The sequence below is a fragment of the Melanostigma gelatinosum genome, assembly GCF_949748355.1.
Source record: "Melanostigma gelatinosum genome assembly, chromosome: 21".
In the NCBI taxonomy this organism is placed as follows: domain Eukaryota; kingdom Metazoa; phylum Chordata; class Actinopteri; order Perciformes; family Zoarcidae; genus Melanostigma; species Melanostigma gelatinosum.
This window is the reverse complement of record NC_136654.1, coordinates 16,252,199-16,273,559: the sequence shown is the minus strand read 5'-3', so window position 1 is coordinate 16,273,559 and position 21,361 is coordinate 16,252,199. Positions and strand designations below refer to the sequence as shown.

At 45.1% G+C, this 21,361-nt stretch overlaps 2 protein-coding genes across 2 annotated transcripts in view; both read right to left on the bottom strand.

The window, feature by feature from the left end:
* Positions 1–1,683: 1,683 nt before the first annotated feature.
* LOC306795320 (uncharacterized protein) lies at positions 1,684–5,294 on the bottom strand. The gene is made up of 5 exons (XM_079293794.1): positions 5,199–5,294; positions 3,672–4,281; positions 3,356–3,556; positions 3,121–3,250; positions 1,684–3,020 (listed from the first exon to the last, which is right to left on the bottom strand). The coding sequence occupies exons 2-5, from the start codon at positions 4,060–4,062 to the stop codon at positions 2,537–2,539; spliced, it is 1,206 nt and encodes a 401-aa protein (XP_079149920.1). The 5' UTR covers positions 4,063–4,281; positions 5,199–5,294; the 3' UTR covers positions 1,684–2,536.
* Positions 5,295–6,752: 1,458 nt separating this feature from the next.
* kif19 (kinesin family member 19) overlaps positions 6,753–21,361 on the bottom strand; it is a 30,735-nt gene continuing 16,126 nt past the window's right edge. Inside the window, exons 3-20 of the mRNA XM_079293108.1 lie at positions 18,456–18,566; positions 18,254–18,341; positions 17,694–17,830; positions 14,341–14,466; positions 14,025–14,219; positions 12,274–12,417; positions 12,052–12,174; positions 11,739–11,895; positions 11,406–11,580; positions 10,888–11,086; positions 10,460–10,730; positions 9,838–9,962; positions 9,572–9,735; positions 9,336–9,441; positions 8,762–8,885; positions 8,182–8,570; positions 7,690–7,858; positions 6,753–7,586 (exon numbers count right to left, since the gene is read on the bottom strand). Coding sequence (XP_079149234.1) covers positions 7,459–7,586; positions 7,690–7,858; positions 8,182–8,570; positions 8,762–8,885; positions 9,336–9,441; positions 9,572–9,735; positions 9,838–9,962; positions 10,460–10,730; positions 10,888–11,086; positions 11,406–11,580; positions 11,739–11,895; positions 12,052–12,174; positions 12,274–12,417; positions 14,025–14,219; positions 14,341–14,466; positions 17,694–17,830; positions 18,254–18,341; positions 18,456–18,566 — 2,931 coding nt within the window. The 3' untranslated portion in view covers positions 6,753–7,458. The remainder of the gene's footprint in view (positions 7,587–7,689; positions 7,859–8,181; positions 8,571–8,761; positions 8,886–9,335; positions 9,442–9,571; positions 9,736–9,837; positions 9,963–10,459; positions 10,731–10,887; positions 11,087–11,405; positions 11,581–11,738; positions 11,896–12,051; positions 12,175–12,273; positions 12,418–14,024; positions 14,220–14,340; positions 14,467–17,693; positions 17,831–18,253; positions 18,342–18,455; positions 18,567–21,361) is intronic.

Below are 21,361 nucleotides of genomic sequence, written 5' to 3'. Positions count from 1 at the left end.
CTGATTCCAAAGACTCATCTCTATCACATCAAATATTTAAGTGTCTCCCAGAGTAATACAGTTAGGATTGATTAGAGGACATGCGCCTGCGTTTGGACGCCTGGAGCAGGATGGAACCAATAAGAGACCTAATTCGAGGAAGAGAAACGGGAGAAACACAGAGGGGGATACTCTGCGGTCAAAGGGCAAGAGCACTATTTAACTTAGACGCCATCACAAACCACTTTCATAGAAGCAAGTGAAAGTCAACAAATTAAATCTACGTAAATATCTGAGCATATCCACCAATATGTGCAGCAAGGCAGCTTGTTATTATTCCATTCAGTCCATGTGTGCAAAGTCAAACTGGTGCTCTAATTCTTTAACGTTGCACTACAAAGGTTTCTACAAAGCACGTGCATGCCATCTAGTGTTGAACTCTAGCAGTCAAGTTGGTCCAGGAAGGCTGCACATGGCCGAATACACTCAACAAAGATGTTGACTCTTGTTTACACTCCCATTTTTTGCGAGTCTTTTGAGTCTTTTCTGTATACATAAGGTATTTCTTTCAAATTCTGTCTCCAAACTTCTTAAAATTTGTGTTCATTTTCAAGATGCTGATTAAACGGGTGTGTGTGACATTGTTCACCATAAAGAGACACTCTAATATGTGCAGTTTTAGCTTTAAAAAATACAGGTTTCTGATTGGTAGCTGAAGATCATCATAGCTCCACCTTCCTCAGCCAGAATAATAATTAAAAACACCTGTGTGGATGTCCAGAGGCTTTTTAACAAGCTGTGAATTAATAAAATGTTCCTCCCTTCAAAAACTGCTATCAGGCAGTTAACCCTTAACTTGTCTAATTAAGCCGCTCAGTGGCCAACGGTATTACAGCAGCAGGTCCCACGCATGAAGAAAGGCACTGGAAAGGAAAAGTGTAGCTTCTATGAATGAAAGACAAAACACTCACAGTAACATCAAAGATAATATCAAGGTACCACAATTTCACACGGTTAAATACCAATCACAATACTGTTCCACTCACAGTTTGGCATGGAGGGCTGCAGTCGACTGGACCTGCGTTTATCCCCGTGGGAGCGCGTGTAAGTGTACATGAGTGGCACATGAGTGTGTCCCATTCTGCTCCGTGCAACATTCGGTGGTGAAACTTTTCTCAGGTGGACATCTTCGTGCAGAACACACGCGGCACTATTTTATTGTTATTCCCCTTTGCTTGTGGTGTCTGCGGAGTCATCGGCTGTTGCTTCCAGGACACCTGCTTCAACCTGCACTGCCTCGCGCTTTAATCCCACTGCTGCACTCATCCTGCACTGTAGTTTTGTGCAGAATAAAACATAAAAAGTTGTCTGCGTGCGTGTTAAAAACACTCCTGTCGAGTCTGTCTGTCGTACTCCAGCTGTCTCTGTCTCCTCTCGGGGTTAATACGGAGCAAATCCTCTCTAAAGCTGTTGTCTCTCCCCCCCCGGGTGCATTTGTGTGGGGGGGTGCAGTTAAGGTATTAGCGTGCACTTGGCTGACTGTTGAGTGTACTCTCGCATGCCCTAAAATCTCCCACAATGCCTTTCAGCTTCTGGTAAATCCAAAGCCAAAACATCAACAACAACACAGACAAGCACGCGCCTGTGATCAACACATTTAGGCACAGCTTGCTCTATTTAAGACATTATCACATGACAACAGAATCAACGTAGTTATGAAACTTAAATCTTTATACTTTACTCAAGTCTTGAGGCTCCCGTAAAAACAAAGTTATTTTCAACAATCTAGTACAGAACAACAAATGTTCAATTGCAAATCTAACCAATAAATACAACAGGGAAATAAAAGACATTGTTCCACCAGTAAAACATATAATCCAGACCTCTGATATGATCTGTGCTCAGTGTTCAACATGTTTACGACATACATCGGTGGTGGATTTCAGTCTGTTCACTGAAGACATAAGCATACAAAAATAATATACGACTGGATTCAGTTAGACTACACACGTACAAAAATTGCTACGAAAGAAACAGAGGATTCACTGAAAGGAATAGTTTGGCATTAAGGGGAACGTGCCAATTAGCATCAGTGTAACCTAGCATTAGCATTTACTGTCGTGCTAGTTTCTCTCCTCTCCTTTGATCTGTTTCACTGAGCAGAGAGACAGCATCCAAACACACAATTAGTTTCCTAACTTGATGCTCTCGCTGCCAATATAAGAAACACCATTTTTAGAGTTGATAGTAGGCCAATTTTGTCACCATTGGACAGAGCCGGGCTAGCTGTTTCGCCCAGTTACCAGTCTTTATGCTAAGCTAACTGTCTGCTGGCTCCAGCTACATATTTACGGTACAGACGTGAGAGTGGCATCTATCTTTGCCCAAAATGTCAAACTATTCCTTTCAGTTGGACTTTGAGATTATACTTTGATGCTGAGCTCGTCACAACTGTGATCGCCCTCGCAGGAGCTCAACTTGTGCCGTTTGTTTTTCCCCCATCGCTGAGAATCCCTTTTGAATGGGACTACGATTGGTTCTTTGGACCAGTCAGGTGTCAACCGGTTCCAACTGCATTGAGTTCACTGGAAACGGTCTCATAGCCAACAGAAACCAGGGTTAGGACATTATTCTCCCCGTCATCCGGCTTGCATTGTTCTGCTTGGGTTTCCATCTGAACAGCAGCTCCGGCTTCCTGCCTTATCTTCTTCCTGGCTCGGCCTCGCTCTTTGCCTTTTGAGAGGGCCTTCCCCGGCTCTTTGACCCCCCCAGACACCTTGTGAGGGTTCTCGTTGTCAGCCGAGCGGGTTTTGCGGTGGCGCCTGCGGATGCGCCTGCGGATGCCCCGCATTGGCGGACCGGAGTCGGCCGGGTCCGACGCCGCTGCCCCAGACAGGACCCGAATCTGCTGCTCAACCACCATGACGATCATGTCCAGCGCAACGTCCAACATTCCCAAACCCAGGCCGTGAGTCACGTTGTCAAACCCGCCGCTGTTGACCGGGTCCTTGAAACATCTTCTCATATCCTCCAGGTGGTTCCTGAGAGAAAACGAGAGAGTGTTATTACTCGGTTTATCAACGGTTCTTTCGAAAAAACAGGCTTGAAGGCCGTGAAACAACAAGGACGCACAGTACGTACTTAGTTTCAATCATTTTGGACCAGTGTTGAACTGGGTTTGTCTCTGGGATCAGCTGCTTAGCCATGTTGCTGTAGTCGATGTAGTCATGGGCGAAGTCCTTCATGTCGTCACACAAAGCCCTGGTGTCGCCTAAACACACACGTTAAAGTTAAAACCCAGTTTAGTCTTCGCGCACACTTCTCCATGTTGACAAGTACAAACATCCCTCCCCACACTAACACACATCTCCGTCACCTTCCGTGAGTTTGGAGAAGGAGGAGGACACAGAGGTAGTTGTGCTTGGCGTGAGGCCGAGGACGTTGAGCGACTCCAGAAGGGTTTTCTTGCTGGCCGGGCCTCTGCTGACCCGAGTGTACGCCGCCAAGGAGCGCAGGGACATCTTCTCCGGAGCCTCCAGGCGCCGTTTGATTTCATCATACGAGATGAGATGTTTCCCTAAAATAAACAAATGTTTTAAATAACTTAAACAAACAAAAATAAAAGGTGAAATTCAAGAACTCAGATTATTCATTTTCTGTTGAGCTAAATCTTCAAACAGCTGGCCACTTACGAGCTTTAGATCCTTTCATGTTGGGATCCAGGAGCGACGACACCTCTGCAAAGGGCATGTGGGTAACGGACTCTGGATTGGTGCTCGAGTTCGGTAGCGGGTCCTGAATCTGGGACACAACCTCCGTCTGGACTGGGGCAGAAATCTGCATCATCTGAATATGAGGCTGCATGGTGTGCATTTCCATCTGGTTCTGGTCCAGCGGAGCCTGGCCTTGCATTTGACGGAGGATCAAAGTGTTTTCGGACAAACCCTGTAGCCCCATGCCCCCTTGTGCAACACTACCGGTTTGCTCTGAGGACACCTGGTAGATGCCCATGACTGGTTTGACCATAGTGAAAACCATGTTCCCCTGAGCATCCAGACCCACCACCCTCGTAGACGGGTCCATGTCGTCACTGAACTGCTACCTTTCCGTATGAGGGAGGAGGCTCCACCGGCTGTAATTATCAGATCAGGTTATGTTCGAGGCCCATGTAGTGTTGCCGTACACTGATTCTCTCTGTCACGATAAAACCTCCAACATTCAAAGTGTTAGAGCGTGCCGCGTTCGCTGTAGAGACAGATGAAGCTTATTATCTCTCAGAGCAACACCACAGCACGTTCCAATCTGAAAAAAAGAAAAATCGTGGTTAGCACCAAAGTTTAAGTTGTTTTTCAACTGTCGGAACTGACCTCCACATTTAAATAGTCTGTGGGGGAGCCAAACTCTTTGAATATTTGATAACAAACTGAAATATAGAGACGGGATTTGATTGACTTTGGATAGTTAAGGTGGAATCTGTGTTTTACATGTTGGGATTTTACTTTATTGCCACTACGGTACACATGCCATGTGACAAGACATGAGCAGGTTCATGCTCATGTTTGCTACACATGTCCTACACAACAAAGGAGAGCTCCTCAAAATCGGACATCTGTCCACATTTTTACATTTTATATATTTTATATTCATTTCAAACAATTAAAAGCAAGCTTTGAGGGGATTTCAGTTAAATTACCGCAGTATTTCATATTTATTTTCAGATCAGTACAGTTTGTAACTGGGAAATAAGCAGAATACAATTGAGTTTTACTTTTAGGTGCATTACGTAAGGCTTCATAACAAAGCAGAGTATTCGCAGCTGAGCAAGCGAGTTAGGTCAGTTTTAGTGCCAACAATCAGTATCGTCTGCACAGATGTAACGTTAGTTCACAACTTTCGTAACTAGAACACAAAGACAAGCTTTTCTCTCTCCACCTGTCATGCACGAACAGAGACATTTTTGACTTGTCCCTTCATGACAAAAAAAACCCCGCTGGCTTTAACACTAACGTTACAAAGTAACGACACAAATTGCATCAACAATGCCACAATCATGGCTGCCAGGCACGGCTGCTGCTGGGTTTTGTTTCTGCACAGCAGGCCCGAGATGTTACACATAAAAAACCGAGTAGAACTGGATCGAAGAGTCGTGGTTCTGGACGGGACAGACCCGGTTTCACCGCTAACCTTGGGATGCAACTAGTGAAGGCTGGCCCACTCACCGAATTGCCATCGGGTTTTTCTTCCCTAAAACGACACTGATCCTAGAACGGTCCGTGTAGACGCCAGCGACATTTTTCCTCCTTCTCTGCTGTTGCTTCGGCGGGTTGCAAATCAGCTCTGCGTGCACTACCGCCCGAGAGCCGGAATCCCGCCGCTCATTGGTCCGTCGACATGTCAATCACGCGGAAGGTGACTCCTCATTGGATAAGAATGCTGACAGTTGAGCAGAGGAGGCGTTATTTCTGATTCAATCTCATCCAGACAGAAAGGGCTGACAATCTTTTGTTTTCTTGTCTTTTTACCTCATTTTTGGAGTTGCCGTCGGACACAAACTTGTTAAAATGTCAAAGTATATAAATGCAAGAAAATTATTTTTTTTAAGAGTGATATGCTTCCTATCTTTCGGCTGAGAGATGATTTAAACAAATGGTGCAGGAGTGCACAAGGAACAGTCAGTTTTACTGGGTTATCTGAATTAAAACCTCTCATATCTGGAACAAAATTGCATCTGTGATGAATGCCCCTACCAGATAATGACTAATTACTTGAAGCTTTGTTACGTCAGTGAGTTTTGAAATATGCCAACTAAATAGTGAATTGGAGCTTTCAATGTGTATCTAAGGAAGGTTCATGGTCACAGAGCAGTTTCTCATCTCTGAAATAATGGTTTTACTGCCAAAATAAGTGTGTCGTTAAAACAAATCGCCTTTCAACCATACTGTGTGATAGCATACAGACCCAGGAGGAGACAGAATAATACCCCGGCCATTTCCCAACTACACCCAATCATATTTATCTTGATTTGTGTTGTCGGAATAATGCCAACACAATAGTCCAAGTGTGTATTCTAATTAAAGTAAACAGAATAGCTTATAAATAAACTTGCTGTTTATGATACAATATGATATGGGGAAAAATAAATGCAAAGTCCAATATTACAAAATGAGTATGATCCTAAAATTGAATTATCAATGTTAAATCAAGCTCAAATTTGTCTTTTTAGGAGAAAAGTACAGCACATCTGATGGCATATGGCCACTGTGCATCATAGACGTTTAGAATATTGCTCATCCAGTCAGCAGAGAGCATCCTCTGAGTCTCACACTACATTTTAATTCCCATGATAGATTATTATATACTCCCAAACTGTTCTAAAACAATTTCCTTAATTCATGCGTTGATTTCAACCCTGATCCGATTGTCCGTCTTTCACATTTTATCCACAGACTCTTGTCTCTAATTGGCACACAGATGCAGCAATGTGTCATGTTATATTGCAGTGAATTGTGTGTTTGCAACGAGAAAGAAAGAAGACACTTTTTCACTTGTCTCATTTGAATTTATTTTGGTACAAATGAAAAAAGTACAAAATAAAGCATAGAAAGTAGCAATTATGAAAACAATGTTGATAACAACAACATAAAAGTAAAGGCAACAGTTAAATAATTCATTAAAAATACAGCCAACTAATCTGGAAAAACAACTCGGGGTGCTCTGCAGCTACACAAACAGACATGACATTAAACAGTCACGTTTGGGTAAGAAAAGGCATCGACCCGGGCGTGTGAGAATACAACATTGAGTTTGAATCCAGAAGTGCACAACAATCAAGATGATCCAAGTTTCACTCAACTATTAGTGTCATTAAATTGAAACAACCTCACTACAAGAAAAAAAACGATGCTGAAACAATTTGACAGGAGGCCATTTCTCATTCAACAATTTTTACATCACCGTTAGTGTAATATCCTGTCAGCTGTTTTGCATGCTTTGTCGAAGAAAGCGGGTAATTTCCCGATTCTCATATACATCATTACGATGAGGTTGAGTCCTCATAAACATCCCCCATTAGCTTAATGCTTCATAACGAGCGCTAAACATTACCAAAGCGTATATACTCGTAACGTACAAACATTAGTACAGTGTAGCACAGTGAGCGTGACACCGTCCTGGACTTCAGGATAACACACAATTCAGCACGACAGCAAGCTAAAGTGGAAACACTCGACAGAACAGAACACGCACTGTAGGCTGGTGGGTCTCGGAGTGTCCACAGCGAAGCACAGAGGAGACCTGTGTGGAGGTCCAGCTACCGTCCGGGTCGTCTCCGTCATACTGCGTCACGATCCTGCTTCATGTCCGCCACTAAGGGGTTAACTGTTGGGCTGGGTAAACTATGGTTGCTCTTGGGTTCCCTCTCCAGGCTCAGCTGGTTTTTGGGTGTTACTGCTGGTGTTGAGGATAAATCCGGGTGATGGCTCAGTGTCTGCGTGTGCGCTGGCCCCCGGTGCCTGTGGTGCTGATGTAGAGGAGGGGCTGGGGCTGACGCAGCTGGGGCCCTCGTTTCAGGTTGGTCATGTGGGCTGCGGAGGACTCTGCATTTGAGCCTGTGGGAAAACCGGGGGGGGGGGGGGGGATGTAACAATACAAAGCTCGGTAAAAAGGTTGTTGCAGAGGAACGTGTCTTAGTCTGCAGGGACAGCGGCTCACCTGTTTGCTGGATGTTGTGGGGTGCCCTGATTTTGGCGAGAGGAGGGACCCCTCTGTGCTGGGGGCGGAGCATGGGAGCCTGCGGCTGAACGTTGTTGTAGAGATGGTGGTCTGATGTGCTGTCCAGAGGACGGAACCTCTGAGCTGTGGTTGTCTTGGTTTGAGGCAGCTGCAAGTGAGAAGAGGAAGAAAATATTTATCTTGTACCAACAATCTAAAATGGTGAAATGTTTACTGTGGGCTTTTGTTAGATGGCTCAATGTAGAGATGAGTGATTGTCTTATTTTTCTCTGTGTTGGGCCTCCATAATAATAAAATAAAAAGACTAAAAATAGGAATGTGACGATGCGGTATAATAAGCCTGACTGCCATTTGCTTCGTCTTTCTTCCCCTTTGTGGCCAAAAAACACTTCCTGCGTTGTGTGAGCTGCGTTAATATGTAATGTAAATACATCAGTGTCTCAACACATGCGAAATATGGAAAACACTCACTGCCTGACCAGTGACCTCGAAAGAGCGAGAGCGCCTCTTCTTGCGGCGAGCCTCAAAGTCCACGTCGCGGGGCGTTTGGTTCTTGGCAGCGACCTGCCGGTGACGTGGGCGTGTCCAGGTCACTTGCAGGCCGGGCCCCTCCCCCGTGCTGCTGGACAGGTTATCGTCTGAGGTGGCGTGTCTGAGCTCAGGGCTGGGCTGCCTGCCGCGGCGCATTGGCAAACCTCTTGGGGGGGCTTCAGTCAAAGAGAGGTTGCTCTTCTGCTTCTTGGGGTGCAGGGGAGAGGGGGGAGGGGGCAACCGCAAGGCGTCCACCTCCAGGGCTTTGGAGCGCCGACGGGCTGCTTTCACCACAATGTTCTGCACCCCCTTTAGGATCTGCTGCCGCTCTGCGGAGACAAGAGGACATGTTTGTTTTTTTTACTTTCTTTCCCCACTTTACCAGCCATTAAAGAAAGACAGAGAATTACTCGTCACGCTTTTATGGCCACAGCTAACCATTCGTTAGTGCTGAAAGACTTTTGAAAGAATCTGATTGTCCCTTCTCTAACCCGTACTGCATGCACACTGAACAGCTTACCACTTTGTAAGAGGGGGATATCAGCCCCGGCCTCGCTGCTCTCGGGCGATGAGTCCAGGTGGCTGCTGACGCTGTGGCTGAGATGGCTGTAGCTCAGAGAGCTCTCAGGAGCCAGCGGCTGTAGCTGCAGACATGAGAAGCAGAGTGCTCACATTATGTTCAGACATTGACTGCAGTCCTTTGCTTTCAGTAGAAGGTCAGATTGAGTGCCATCTAAATGAATTCTGTGCCTCTCGAAAATTACTTTTTTACTTTGAAGAGAGCATTTGAATTCCAGCACTCTTCTTACTTCATCTCGTCTGAGCAACACTCCTGAGACATTTGCGTAGATTAGACGGAGGTCGGAGGTTATTTAAACTTGTATCTTTTGTGGAGGCATGCGAGTTGAAAATTAAACAGCTTTACGAGAGTGAAATATCCGAGTGAGTTTAATTCAAACACAAACCCACATTGCTTGAAGTGAAAAGCAACCCCTGACTAGACTGTATTAATTCACAGCATGAAGCACTTCTCAGGGACGGCTATTGAAGTGGAATGAATGGGGTCAAATACTGCTCATTAAAATTGTCCTCACCTCTCGGTTGCCCTTCCCGTTTATGTGGATGGGAGGCGGGGTCACGACAGCAGAGTTTTTTATCTGCCTGGCATGAGGACTGCTCTTAAAAACTCTGTTATTGTCGCTGGAAGAGAGAGAAGAACACTGAGGTATTAACTTGGTCATGGGAGTATGGAGGTTTTGTGATGCTTGTTAAATGAAATGGCGTTGTTTTATAGATTATGAATGGGAAACATATGAAGATGTCCTCTTACTGCTCTGGCTCAGGCTGAATTGGGGGCAAAGTGTGCCTCCGGATTTTGGCGTGGCCTCGTCTGCTATCGGAGCACATGTTGCGTACACTCTCCTGGTCGGAGTCCATGTCCTGCATGTTGTCACGACCCTGACCAGGCAGGGTGATCTTGGGTAGAGAGCCCTCCTGGAAGTGATGAAGAAATGTTAGTATCAATATTCACCGAGGCCAATTTATTATTTTCGTATAATCTAGTTTCTACATTGTATTTGTCAGGCAGGGGGCTACCTTGATGGTGTGTCTGGTGGTCACCTTATCCAGGGCCATGGCTCGGTCCAGTTTCCTCTCGTCCAGCTCCCTCATGTACATCTCGTACAGCTCCTGGAGGTGTGGAGGTACCGACAGACTGTGGTCTGGAACACAAGCGCACAGGTACAATTCAGAAAACCAGTAATTCACAAAAACCAGACTATTCATTATCGGTTCATCTGCAGATCATTTTCTCGATTGCTCTGATCTATAAATCATTGCAACTTCATCAAGCGTCTTCTTTGGTCCGACCAATCGGTCAAAGTATTTAATGTGCTATAACCTGAGAAGAAAATCCTCTCATCTGAGAAACAGGAACCATCAAAAGTTCATTTTTTAACAAGATTATCAAAATAGGTGCAGGTTCTTTAATATTCCCTCCAGCTCGGTTCAGCTCAAAGTCACCCTCAATCAGAAAAGGTTAAGACATCAAAGAAATTTCAGAAGGGCCAACAGAGTTTCTAGCTGACAGTATCGGCTAAAATGAGGTCTGCATTAAGTCAAGGAAGGACCAGAATGCCCCGAGTGTGCATTTTCCAGGTCTCCACATATTAAATGAAAGCTTTTCAACTAATTTCGGAGTGAATGCTGCAAGTCTCACCAACAATGAACTGCCTCTGCTGCTGTATGATTTCGTCACACAGGTGCCTGTGCTGCTCGAAGCGCTGCACCACAAAGTTTTTGTGCCGGATGACGTTGTCCTTGAGCAGCGCGTTGGACTGCATCTCCGTGTTCTCGATCTCCAGCTCGTGGACCTTGCAGAGGAGGCACAGGACCTCGCGCTGCTCCTCGGAGGTCACCCGCCGAGGCAGCAGCTCCTCCAAGCGCCGGGCGCGATCCCGAAGCTCCAGGAATCGGCGCTCGAGCAGCGACTTCAGGATCAGAAGAACGGTGTAAGATGTGTGCCCCGTCTTGTTTTGTATTCATCAGAAAATGCCATGTTCATGTAATATCCAAGCTTTAGACTATTCACTGGTTAGTACTTGAACCATTTCCTCTTAGTTTTAAAAAGTAGATCAAGAATCCTACCTTCTGTTTGTGGATCTTTTTCTGTTCCGCCATGAGTGTAACCAGGTTTTCTCGGGCCATCGCCACCTGCTGGGTCTCTGTGCTGTCTGGAGGAGACTCCGGGGAGTCAGAGTCCTTCTCGCTCTCGTCCTTATTGACACTTTCCTTCCTCCTCTCAGCCCGCCACTTCCTCCTGCGCCTCGTCCGCTCCTGCTCCCAGCTGGTAGAAGAAGCGCAGAGAGTAAGATACACGAATATTTGTACCGTAAATACTGGTTGAGGTACACACATACTGCAAGTGAATTTACAACCTTTTTGTCAACAACCCGTATTATTGAATGTCACATATTACTGTATGTTTGCTATCAGATATATATATATACACACACACACACACACACACACACACACACACACACACACACACACACACACACACACACACACACACACACACACACACACACACACACACACACACACACACACACACACACACATAGATATAAGAAAGAAAGATATAGATCCTGAACACTGACTCTGCAATGGTCAACAGGTGTTTGGAGGTGTCGATCTGGACCTCCATGTTGCTGTTTTCCAGCTCCATCAGGTTCCTCCTGATCTCCATCTGTTGGCGGAAGGCATCCAGGAGCTGCTCCCTCAATTGGTCCATTTCTGCCCGACTCTGGTGGCTGGAGTGGGCCTGGACCTCCGCTGTGAAAGATGAGGAAAGATGATGACAAGGAGAGGGGAGTAAGGATATCGTCATTAACGGGCAGCGTATAATACAAATATCGAGAAACAGCTTCCTTTGGCATATTCCTTTGGATATTGTTTATGTGCTGGAGGAGGCAGTGTGGACAAGGCTGTACCCTGGACATGGCGGATGTCAGTCCGTTCCGAGTTAAGCTGGCGGCTCGCCTGATCTGCGATCTTCTTCTTGAGCCGCTGGATCTCGCTGCGCAGGTCTGAGATGATGTTGGTGTACTGAGCAATGTGGTACGACACATTGATCAGGTTCTTCTTCACCTGAAGCACCCAATGATGAGAAAGGCAAAGAAAAGAAAATATATATTAAAACAAAGTGTGATAATGCCGAGAGAACATATTTCACAGTGAAGTATAATTTCAAGAAATGTAATAAAATCTTTAAATGGACAGACGAGGTGAAATAGGAGCTCTCACCCGTGTTCGAATGCTTTTGGCACGGTCAGCGTACGCCAGCGTGTTACGAGACTCCTCAAAGCCCACAGAGGCGGGGCTAATATGGGCTATCATGACCGTCCGGCTGTTCCCGCCCAACGAGTCCTGTCAATCAAGGTCAAATGATGAATGTCAACTGAATCACAAAATACAGATCGATTCATCCTGGAGTTGGTTTCCCTATCAATCATTAAATTGCTGTACCTTTAGCAGTCGAGTCAACTTGCTGTCTCGATAGTTGACATATTTGCCATTTTTGTCACTCAGGGCGTTGATGCAGTTGCCCAGAGCCAGGAGGGAGCGGTTGATGTGGGCCCCCTCTTTCAACCGCTGACCCCTATTCTGAGTCTGACGAGTAGATAGACAGGTGTGAGTGACGAAACCTGAGCTTTTTAAACTACTTTTTGGTTATTTCATGCCTTTTTTACAGAGTAGACAGAGACAGCTAAATGAGGGAAGATAGAGATGGGGGGGGGGGGGGGTACATCGGCGCCTCAAATGTCCCGAAAACTTCATCATCAACTTGTTACTACAAGCATTGTGATGCCACATGAAAAACTATTTTCTTCTATTGTTACTATTTCAGTTATTTCACATGAGAGATTTCTGCATTTCTTCTTTTTCTCCATCCAATCAGGATTTAGCAACATTGTATCAGGAATCTGGGTTTACACCTTGATAAATTATACCCAATTATATATCTTGTTTTTACTTTTTGCCTATTCAGTCATGATTATTTAATGTTACAGAGCAATACTTAATAGCAAAATGTGAGGGGCTCTAAACCCCTTTGCAACTAGGGCAGCCTAACCTCTGAAGACGCTCGGCTGTTTCTTTCACAGCCATGTTTCCATGTTTCCATTCTTGCCCAGGAGATGGCATCACCTCCTCAACTTTTACGAACCACATGCACTCCTCTTCTTAAAAACAGGGAACATGTTTCATGTTGCTTCAAGCAACAAACAACTCTCTGTTATGCTCAGTTCCTGGAGGCCATATGTGCCATCCATCAACAGTATGGCTGTGAACCTTTAAAACTGTCTCCATGGTTAAGTAATAGCTCTCGCTCAGACGGTTTGCGTGTTGTTCTCATGGTTTGTAGGTAGGTGGCAGTAATAACACGGCCGACATGACGAGCCATTCATCTGACAGAAGCAGACTTGAAAACCTGCAGACAACATAAATACTGTTTAACATCCTCACTTGACTGCTTAAGAAGAGAAGGTCAAAGCAATCAAACAAAACAAAACCCAGGAAATGAATCAGTCTCCTCTTCCTGTCTGACAACAACGCCGAGCTCTTCTCCACAAAAGCATCGACCGCAGCAGTGCCACGCCAGAGACGATATTCTCCACAGAGCAGCGAAACAGCATCAAACGTGCTGTGCTTTCAAATGTTTTGTTTGGCAATCACGCAAGTCGTCTTCATCTTTGCTACTCTTCAATACTTTTTCTATTGTGTCATATGTTTCTTTGTAAAGAGTATATTTGATGTATTTCTGTTGCACTGTTAGCTTCGTTAGCTGCTTGAGAGACATTGTTGCACTATAACATGATCCCATTTGCCAAAACGTCGGTGTATTACTTTAATATACTGCATAGCGGGCCAGATCGGCAGAGACAAAGAGGCTTTTATTAAAGTCTCCTGAAGGTTTATGGGAACCTCAATCCTGTGGACTGTTTTCGGGATCCGCTGCCAAGGATCCACAGTGAGCGCACACTCACAAAGCAGACCCTTGTAGTTTTGTGGCTATAAATGTGTGATGTGTCCATACGGGCTTAAAAGAAGCAGTGTATGTAGCAGACACATGAACTTGAGTTTGGCAGAAAACTAGTTGACAAAAGTAAATGCACCCAACCAGACACAAAAACACCAAGTCAATTGTCCACCTGCAAAACCACCAGTTTACGTCCAGCCATTCAGACACTTCTTGACAGAGCACATGTACACTTCACCTGTGCTGCTCGTTCGGAGCCGGCGAGGTCGATCATGAAGAGGCGAGCAAAGCGGACCTCCTGCAGGAGGTCTCGAGACCGGCTCTGCTGCTTCACGGCGACCTGCAGAACAGCGTGGGAGCGAGAGGACGTCTGGTTGGCGGCCGTCGGCTCCTGGGTGCGCTGCTTGTTGCCCCTCATCAGCAATTCCATGATCTGAAAACACAAGGGCAGAGTCCTTTGTCAGGTGTGCATCTACGCTGAATGTCATCTGAATCGTTTTGGATTCGAATAAATGAGTGGTCGCGTCATTCACAGTTAGATCAGCTCGTCTAACCTCTTGTGCATTGATGGTAGACACCTCTGTGATTCCAGCCACCTGAATCACGCCTTTAGAATCTTCTCGCAGGTCCAAGAAGCCCGAGGACGGGTTCAGCAGGTCACGGATCATCTCATTGTAGATCTGAAAAGACACAGAAGCACAGTACAAGTCAGAGGAATGGTAGAGTTTATATATCTGCTCAACGTCTTTCAGGTTCCTTTGAGAAATGAATCACCAGGAGGTTGTTCATGTCCTCTGAAAAAGCTCCATTCAGCCTTTCAGGCGTCCTAGACAGAACTAGCCTGGTACAAAAACATCAGGTGCTATATTTTCAGCAACTTGTCATTTAGAGACCGCAGCTTGTTGGGTGGCAGGCTGTCATTAGCCGGTGTCAGTGCTCTTCTTTCACGGGAAAAAATAATTCACGAGCCTTCACTGGCCCGACACCGATGGTGCAATGAAAGCCCCTAAACATACGTAAAAGCTCAGCACCAGAAGTGACGTGCTGGAAAGTAACCAGTGGACAACAAACCGCTGAGGAGGCCGGTGCAATGAGGACCGTTTTTATTTCTCAAGCAGACCCCAGCCACACACTGTGAGAGGGGTAGTATTATTTTTTCCATCTGTACTTTCATTGCTGGTGAAGTTTGAACAAGACGAAGAGTCGACAGCCACGTAAGCGGCTCTGTAACGCTGTGCTTAGGCACTACGGTGCTTTCAGCAATTGTCAGCATGCTAACATGCTCAAAAAGACAACATTCATATGTTTCGCGGGTATAATGTTCACCATCTTAGTAGCATGTTAACATTTATAATTAGCACTCAACACAAAGTACAGCTGAGGCTGATGGGGAAAGTCAATCATTTGGTTGGAAACTGAGCACATAGATTCCTGCATGAATTAGTCCTAAAACCTGGAAATTAGTTTGCATTTTGTTTAACTTCCGGTTCTCTAAGTCAAGCGTAATGGATTTTATTCTACTCCATGAAATACACCAGTACATATCCCACTTGTACGAGTCTTAAAAAGGCTAACAAGTGGCTAAATGAGCTCGCAAAACGTCATCACGCCGAACACCAGTCCGCCTTCAGCTTGTTGGCGGGGAAGTCATGCAACCGTGGTGTAGTTTGTTTATAGCCTAACGTTAGCTTTTTACATCTGCCATTCACGGTTCACAAATCTGAAAAGTTTGTGAAGATTATCCTGCTGAACACAACGTGTGATTATCATGAACACATGTTTCCCACAAAGCTTGTTTTCTGCAATAATCCAAAAGGAAAAATCTCTTTTGCCATCCAAGACGCTAGCGTACAGCGTTTCTAAAAAGGTTTCTCGTTTCTTCATTGAGGTTTCTAAATGTGAGAAGAGTTCTAAAGACAGGGTGACGATAACAGAAAAGGGGGAGGGAGCACTGTGTGCCTGTGAGTGGTAGACAATAACTGAATGTGTCTTTTTTTATCCGTACAGAGTATATTTATTTGCATTCACTGTCTGTGTTTCTGTGTGTGTGTGTGTTTGTGCGTCACAGATTGCACGCATGAAAGAGAGAGGGATTTGAAGAAGAAACGGAGCAGATGTGTGCCCATCGCTCAGCCAGGCCGTAAAATGGCGTTTAACGTCTTTGTGGCGAGGCAGCAGTGGCAACAGATTGCTCCCTGGAGACGGCAAACACACACGTCACACACAGCTTTGTGTCGGGATTCATCCTGAAGAGTTATACTGGTCAGAGAACATCCAGACACCATGATTGGCACTTTGATAGGAACATTTACCTCCACCCACCCAGAGAGCTACTAAAGAGCCGTGCTTCAAAAGCATTGTCAATCACCGGACATAATAGCTTTTGGCACCGAAAAACACAAAATGTAATTTCAATGACCTCCTGCTAATTGGCAAAATTTGCACCCAACAAGTGCTTAACTGTGCCATTTACATCGTTAGTTAAATCGAATGCTCTTTTCACACTTTTCTTTCTTCATCATCTGCCTCTTTGTCTCTCGCTCTCGCTCTCTCTCATTTCCTGACAACATTTTAAACTACCCACATTATGATGGAAAAATGATTCACTTAAATCCTGAATGAGACAATTTCCAGGGTTCACACAATATTCATTGCATCACAAAAATGAAGTAGCTGCTACATGCGAGGTAAGAAGTGCAATCAGAACTTTATTCACAACTAGGAATACCACATAAACAAAGAGAACTTTGTATGACAACTGTATGAAAAATGACCTCTTTAAATGGGAACAAAGTCACACAGAGAGGCTCAGTTACTGCTATCAGAGTCAAATGAACCAACCCCATTGTATCCAGCGCTATTACGGCCTTTATGTCTGAGCTCTACCTGCGTCTCAGTCATGAGGTTTGGAAGCACAGCCAGCAGGTGTACAGCGGAAGCGCCATCATCAGCCTGCCGTCTTATCTGCGGTTCATCGCGACTGACAAAGGCAGAGATTATCACCAAGCCAACAGGACCAGAGATCACTCCGCACCTGAAAGTACTGCAGGCTTCTGTGCAACGAAAGCACCTCTACACCCACAGCACGGTTACTGACAGCGCTGTGTTGTTGCATCTTCAATCAGCATCAATTCATGCCACGATGCTCGAAAACCAACTCCATCTAAAAGGCCCTGACACACCAAGCTGACCCGAGTGATTCAAAGCTTTGCATCTCTTTTGTTTTTGTAAAAAAGGATGCACTTATTGACTTGTCAGCTGTAGTCAGCTTATCAACAGCAGGGACATACATTCTGTGTCGGCACGAGAGAAAACAATCAGGCAGTAGAGGTCAAAGAATATAACAGAGAGACAAAATGCTCGGAATACCAATTTAGAAAGTGTTTGATTGTTTCACATGGTGTTTCTTTTCCTGTGATCTTTTTGTCTGTTGAAGAAAAAAAGAAGATAAATACAAAAAAGAAAATCTTAGTTGTTTTTGGAAAAGGCAAGTGTGTTTCTGCAGCGCATTTCAAAAACTCAAAAGGCAATTCAAAGTGAGACATAAAGGCATCAAAACAAGATATAAAAGAAACACAAGGCATTTAAAAACACAAACTTCTGCAAAGTCTGGGCTTCTCTACAGGGCTGTGTATAATGGACGCACGTTCTGCTCCGTTCAGATGCGAAACAAATGCCAGGCAAAAATAAAAACGGTGATAGAAGAAGAACAGACACACGTCAAATGTGAAGAAATCACAAGAATTGTTTTAACTCGGAGTGAGCGCTCATGTTAATAGCTACAACATTTCAAGCTCCACTTCAGGTCAATCCGGAGATGTGTCATGTCGCTTGAACTAGATTCTGCGATCTGCTTGTGATGATAATAGCACGTCTGGAGACGAGCTGTAGAAAGGGAAATTCTGACCTCCAGATAGGACATGGAGACGCTGTACATCATGTCGTCACTGGTCTCCTCGATGGCACGGAACAGGTCGTTCAGCGTTCGAACGTAGATGCCTGGCTCCTTGTCCGTCCCCAGCATGGTGTATGTCTTCCCACAACCTGAAAACATGTTTCCCACAACAACACGATAAGGAGATAATGTGTCAATCCTGCGGCCTGAAGGACCAAGAAAGTGAATTATAAGATATATAAGATAGCATTGGTAGCCAAAGTGAATACTGTGTCTGTATGACTGAATCTTCACGGTGTACTGTCTTCATTTTTCCTTGGCTGATCTGACCACACTGTTAAACACGATGCAACCAAACACATAAACACACACACATTCACTAGAACCTGTGTTTACTTCCCCACAAGAGGACACTAGGAGCTGAGAACCCCTGAGACCAATGGCCAGTCAGAAGGCAGCTGACCAGAGACCATGCACCAGAAAGCTAACACATGTAATTGGTGGTTGATCTACCTCAGAGAGAGTGCTCAGTTAACTTTGTGACACACACACACACACACACACACACAAACCTGTGGGTCCGTAGGCAAACACGGTGGCATTGTAGCCTGATATGAGGCCCTCAATCAGCCCTTTGGTTGTGGCTCGGTACACCTCCTCCTGCACAGAAAGGAGAAAATAACCGTAAAGCGATTCAGTGCATATTCGAGGGACACCAGTGCTGTGTGCATATTTGTTTCGACTTTATTTATTTTAGTTTCACTTATGGCTGACCTGATTGGCCGAGTAGTCGAACGTCACATCGAACATGTACGTTTTCTCCCTGGAGCGGTTGGCACGCAGGATGTCGTCGGGGTCCTCCATGGGGTCCATCAGAACCACCATCTGATGATGGCGAGGAAGGCGGAGACGGGAAAGAGAGGCGGGAAAAAGAGGCACAGAGTTTGAGCGGGTGTTACGTCTTTAAGCCCATATTGACATCTGAGCTGCCAATTAACTTCATGCTATGTGTCTCTCGTGAATCACAGCTGAGCTCATGAGCAATTCAGTGAGCTGAGGTTCAGTTTGAAAAAAGTACACGACCAAAAGGACGGACGGAGGGTTACTGAAATATAAAAATACCGTCACAATTAACTTCGGCTGGGATTGGTCGGCTCACCGATCTGAGTGAACAAATCTGCACTCAGTATTTCTTTTTGTAACATTTCATTACCAAGAATTGAAAGAACGATCGTCAAAAAGAAACAAATGGAAATGTCAAGGAAGGATGTCTGCTCTAGTGTGTGACAGACCGTCCTGGTGACAAAAACAGCCCCCGTTTCGATCAGGGACACTTCATAGCAAGTGTGTATGCAAATAGAAATCCACTACAGCCATCGGCCTGACTCTAAATCCTGGCTATAGAACATAATGACCCAACCATCAGCCCATTAACTCTTGAGAAGACAGGTCAGGGCAGCTTGCGATTGATGAAAATGTCTTTTTTTTTGTGTGTGCATATGACAGTCTGAGCAGTACTTGTATGTGAATACACAGAGACTGACGTATCTCATTGTTCCGATTGTGCTGTTAGACAAAGCTTATGCCTCGCCCACAATCATCAGTAAATCCCAGCTCTCCAAAAGAACATTTCAGGGACAAATTCTGAACAGCACAGCGTCATAAGAAAATACCATAATGCTGGTGACAAAGCATTGATTCACACTGGGTACAGTTGGCTTGACGGGTTGCCCACAGCGACAGGAAATTGGCAGAAAAGTCAATAACCGCAGGTAGAGAACCCTTGACTTTATTTCAGATGCGACAACAGGGCAGCTGGGAGTTTGGCAGTTCCTTTTTTAAGCTGCCCAGCTTTGTTCGGCAGTGGGCCTGGAGAGCCCTCTGAGGACTGTAACGCTGAATCACCCGGCTTGTTTGATGACCCCCTCAACCGCTGAGCCGCTCACTTTGAAGCCCCTCGATTGAAATTCAAGGGGAGAGATATATGCGGAGGGCGAGGGAAGATGGAAGAGATGAAGCAACACTTGGTTGTCTTTTCCAGTTCAGTCGTTGACTGCGCTCAAAATATGCCTTTTTTTCGTACCAATTGTGCTCAAGGGGAGCACATCCTCTTAACTTCCTGCTTCTCCTCTAGCTTTTATTTCCAGCTGCAATGACGTACGTGTTCTGATCGCATTTCACACGAAGGTGGATTCATTTAAAAACGTGTCCGCATTAGGGGAACAGTTGGCAGCAGCCTGTGGTTCAATCGCTGTCGTCCCTGACGGTGCACCGTGTGAAGCTTTTGTCATTACGAGACACTGAGTTTGGTCCGTCTTTCAGCCCTGTTAGCCATTGTCTTCCCAACATGGGACTTCACAGCAGTTTGTAAGAGTGGCAACCAGATAGAGTTGAGTGCCAGCATGTGCTGCAGGAGCCCACTGTCAGATGTGTAATGGTATTGAGGGATACAAATTGAAAATACACTAGAAGGAGAGACCTTGGGCTGTTCTATACAATATTATAGGCTATTAAAATTAGTCGTAATTACCAGACTGATATACATACTTTTATATACGTCTTAAATGCATTTTGACTCAATGCACAATAAATACAACATAAACAAAGTGTCTTAAAATCAGCAGGAGCATTGGGCGTCATCTCCTAAATCGTTAATCGTCGATATGAAAGTAAATTGTCAAAAGCCCAGCGGGCAAAGAACCAAAGTGAGAAATACAACCATCATCTGGTAAGCCGTCGCTGGTCTGCAGTTACAACTCTGTTCCATCCCCTCCCACTCCACCTCATGTCTTATATTATGTTTCAATAAAGCAGGAAACACAATTCTTCTTTCTGTGATTCTGTTCTCATACGGAGTATAAAGTAGTCATGTCTTTACCAAGGAAAACTGTAACTCCTGAGCTGCTGCACCAAGACCAAGTACTTTCTGTTCACACAGTCTGACAACATGAAGAGAAACACGTCTGCACAGCAGAGCTTCCACACGACATCAAAATGTGTCTGTAACAACATGCATCATCGTTTCAACTTCAACGTCCTCATTCACACTAAAATGTGACGATGGTGTTTTCAACTCTGGGCCATTGTGAAGAGCAGTGTTTGCGATGTAAAAAATAACACGGAAGGAGAGAAAAAGATGCATTTTCAAACTGAATGTGAACAGCGCCTGTGAGTATATATGCATGGTGTGTGTGTGTGTGTGTGTGTGTGTGTGTTCCTTGAGAAAGCTGATGAACATGCAACAATGCTCATGTATGGTAGGTATCAAATAGTGTGCTCATCCATGCAGTTTTGTCCGTGCGCATGCACTTGGGGTAAATCATTATAGGTCCAGGGTGTTGATAACACCTCTGGTCCCATCTGCCGTCTGTGTTCCTTAAGTTACAGAGCCTTCCACACAGCAGCTGCTGCTTTGGGCACATTCTATACCACTAATAAGTCTTCTGATAAGACTCTAAGATGACAGTACACTGTGTGGCAACATAATACTGGATGTCTATGTGCCTCAGGGTTTTGATGCAGATAATGGACCACAGGTAACCTCCCTGTCATTAGACCTTGCCAAAATAGGTGCCTTTCTCAGTCCTATGAGTTCAATGAAGAGGCTGCTGTTAGACAATGAGGGGTGAAGTATGGGTCACACTTCTAGAGTACAGAACAGGTTGAAGACTCATGTGGAA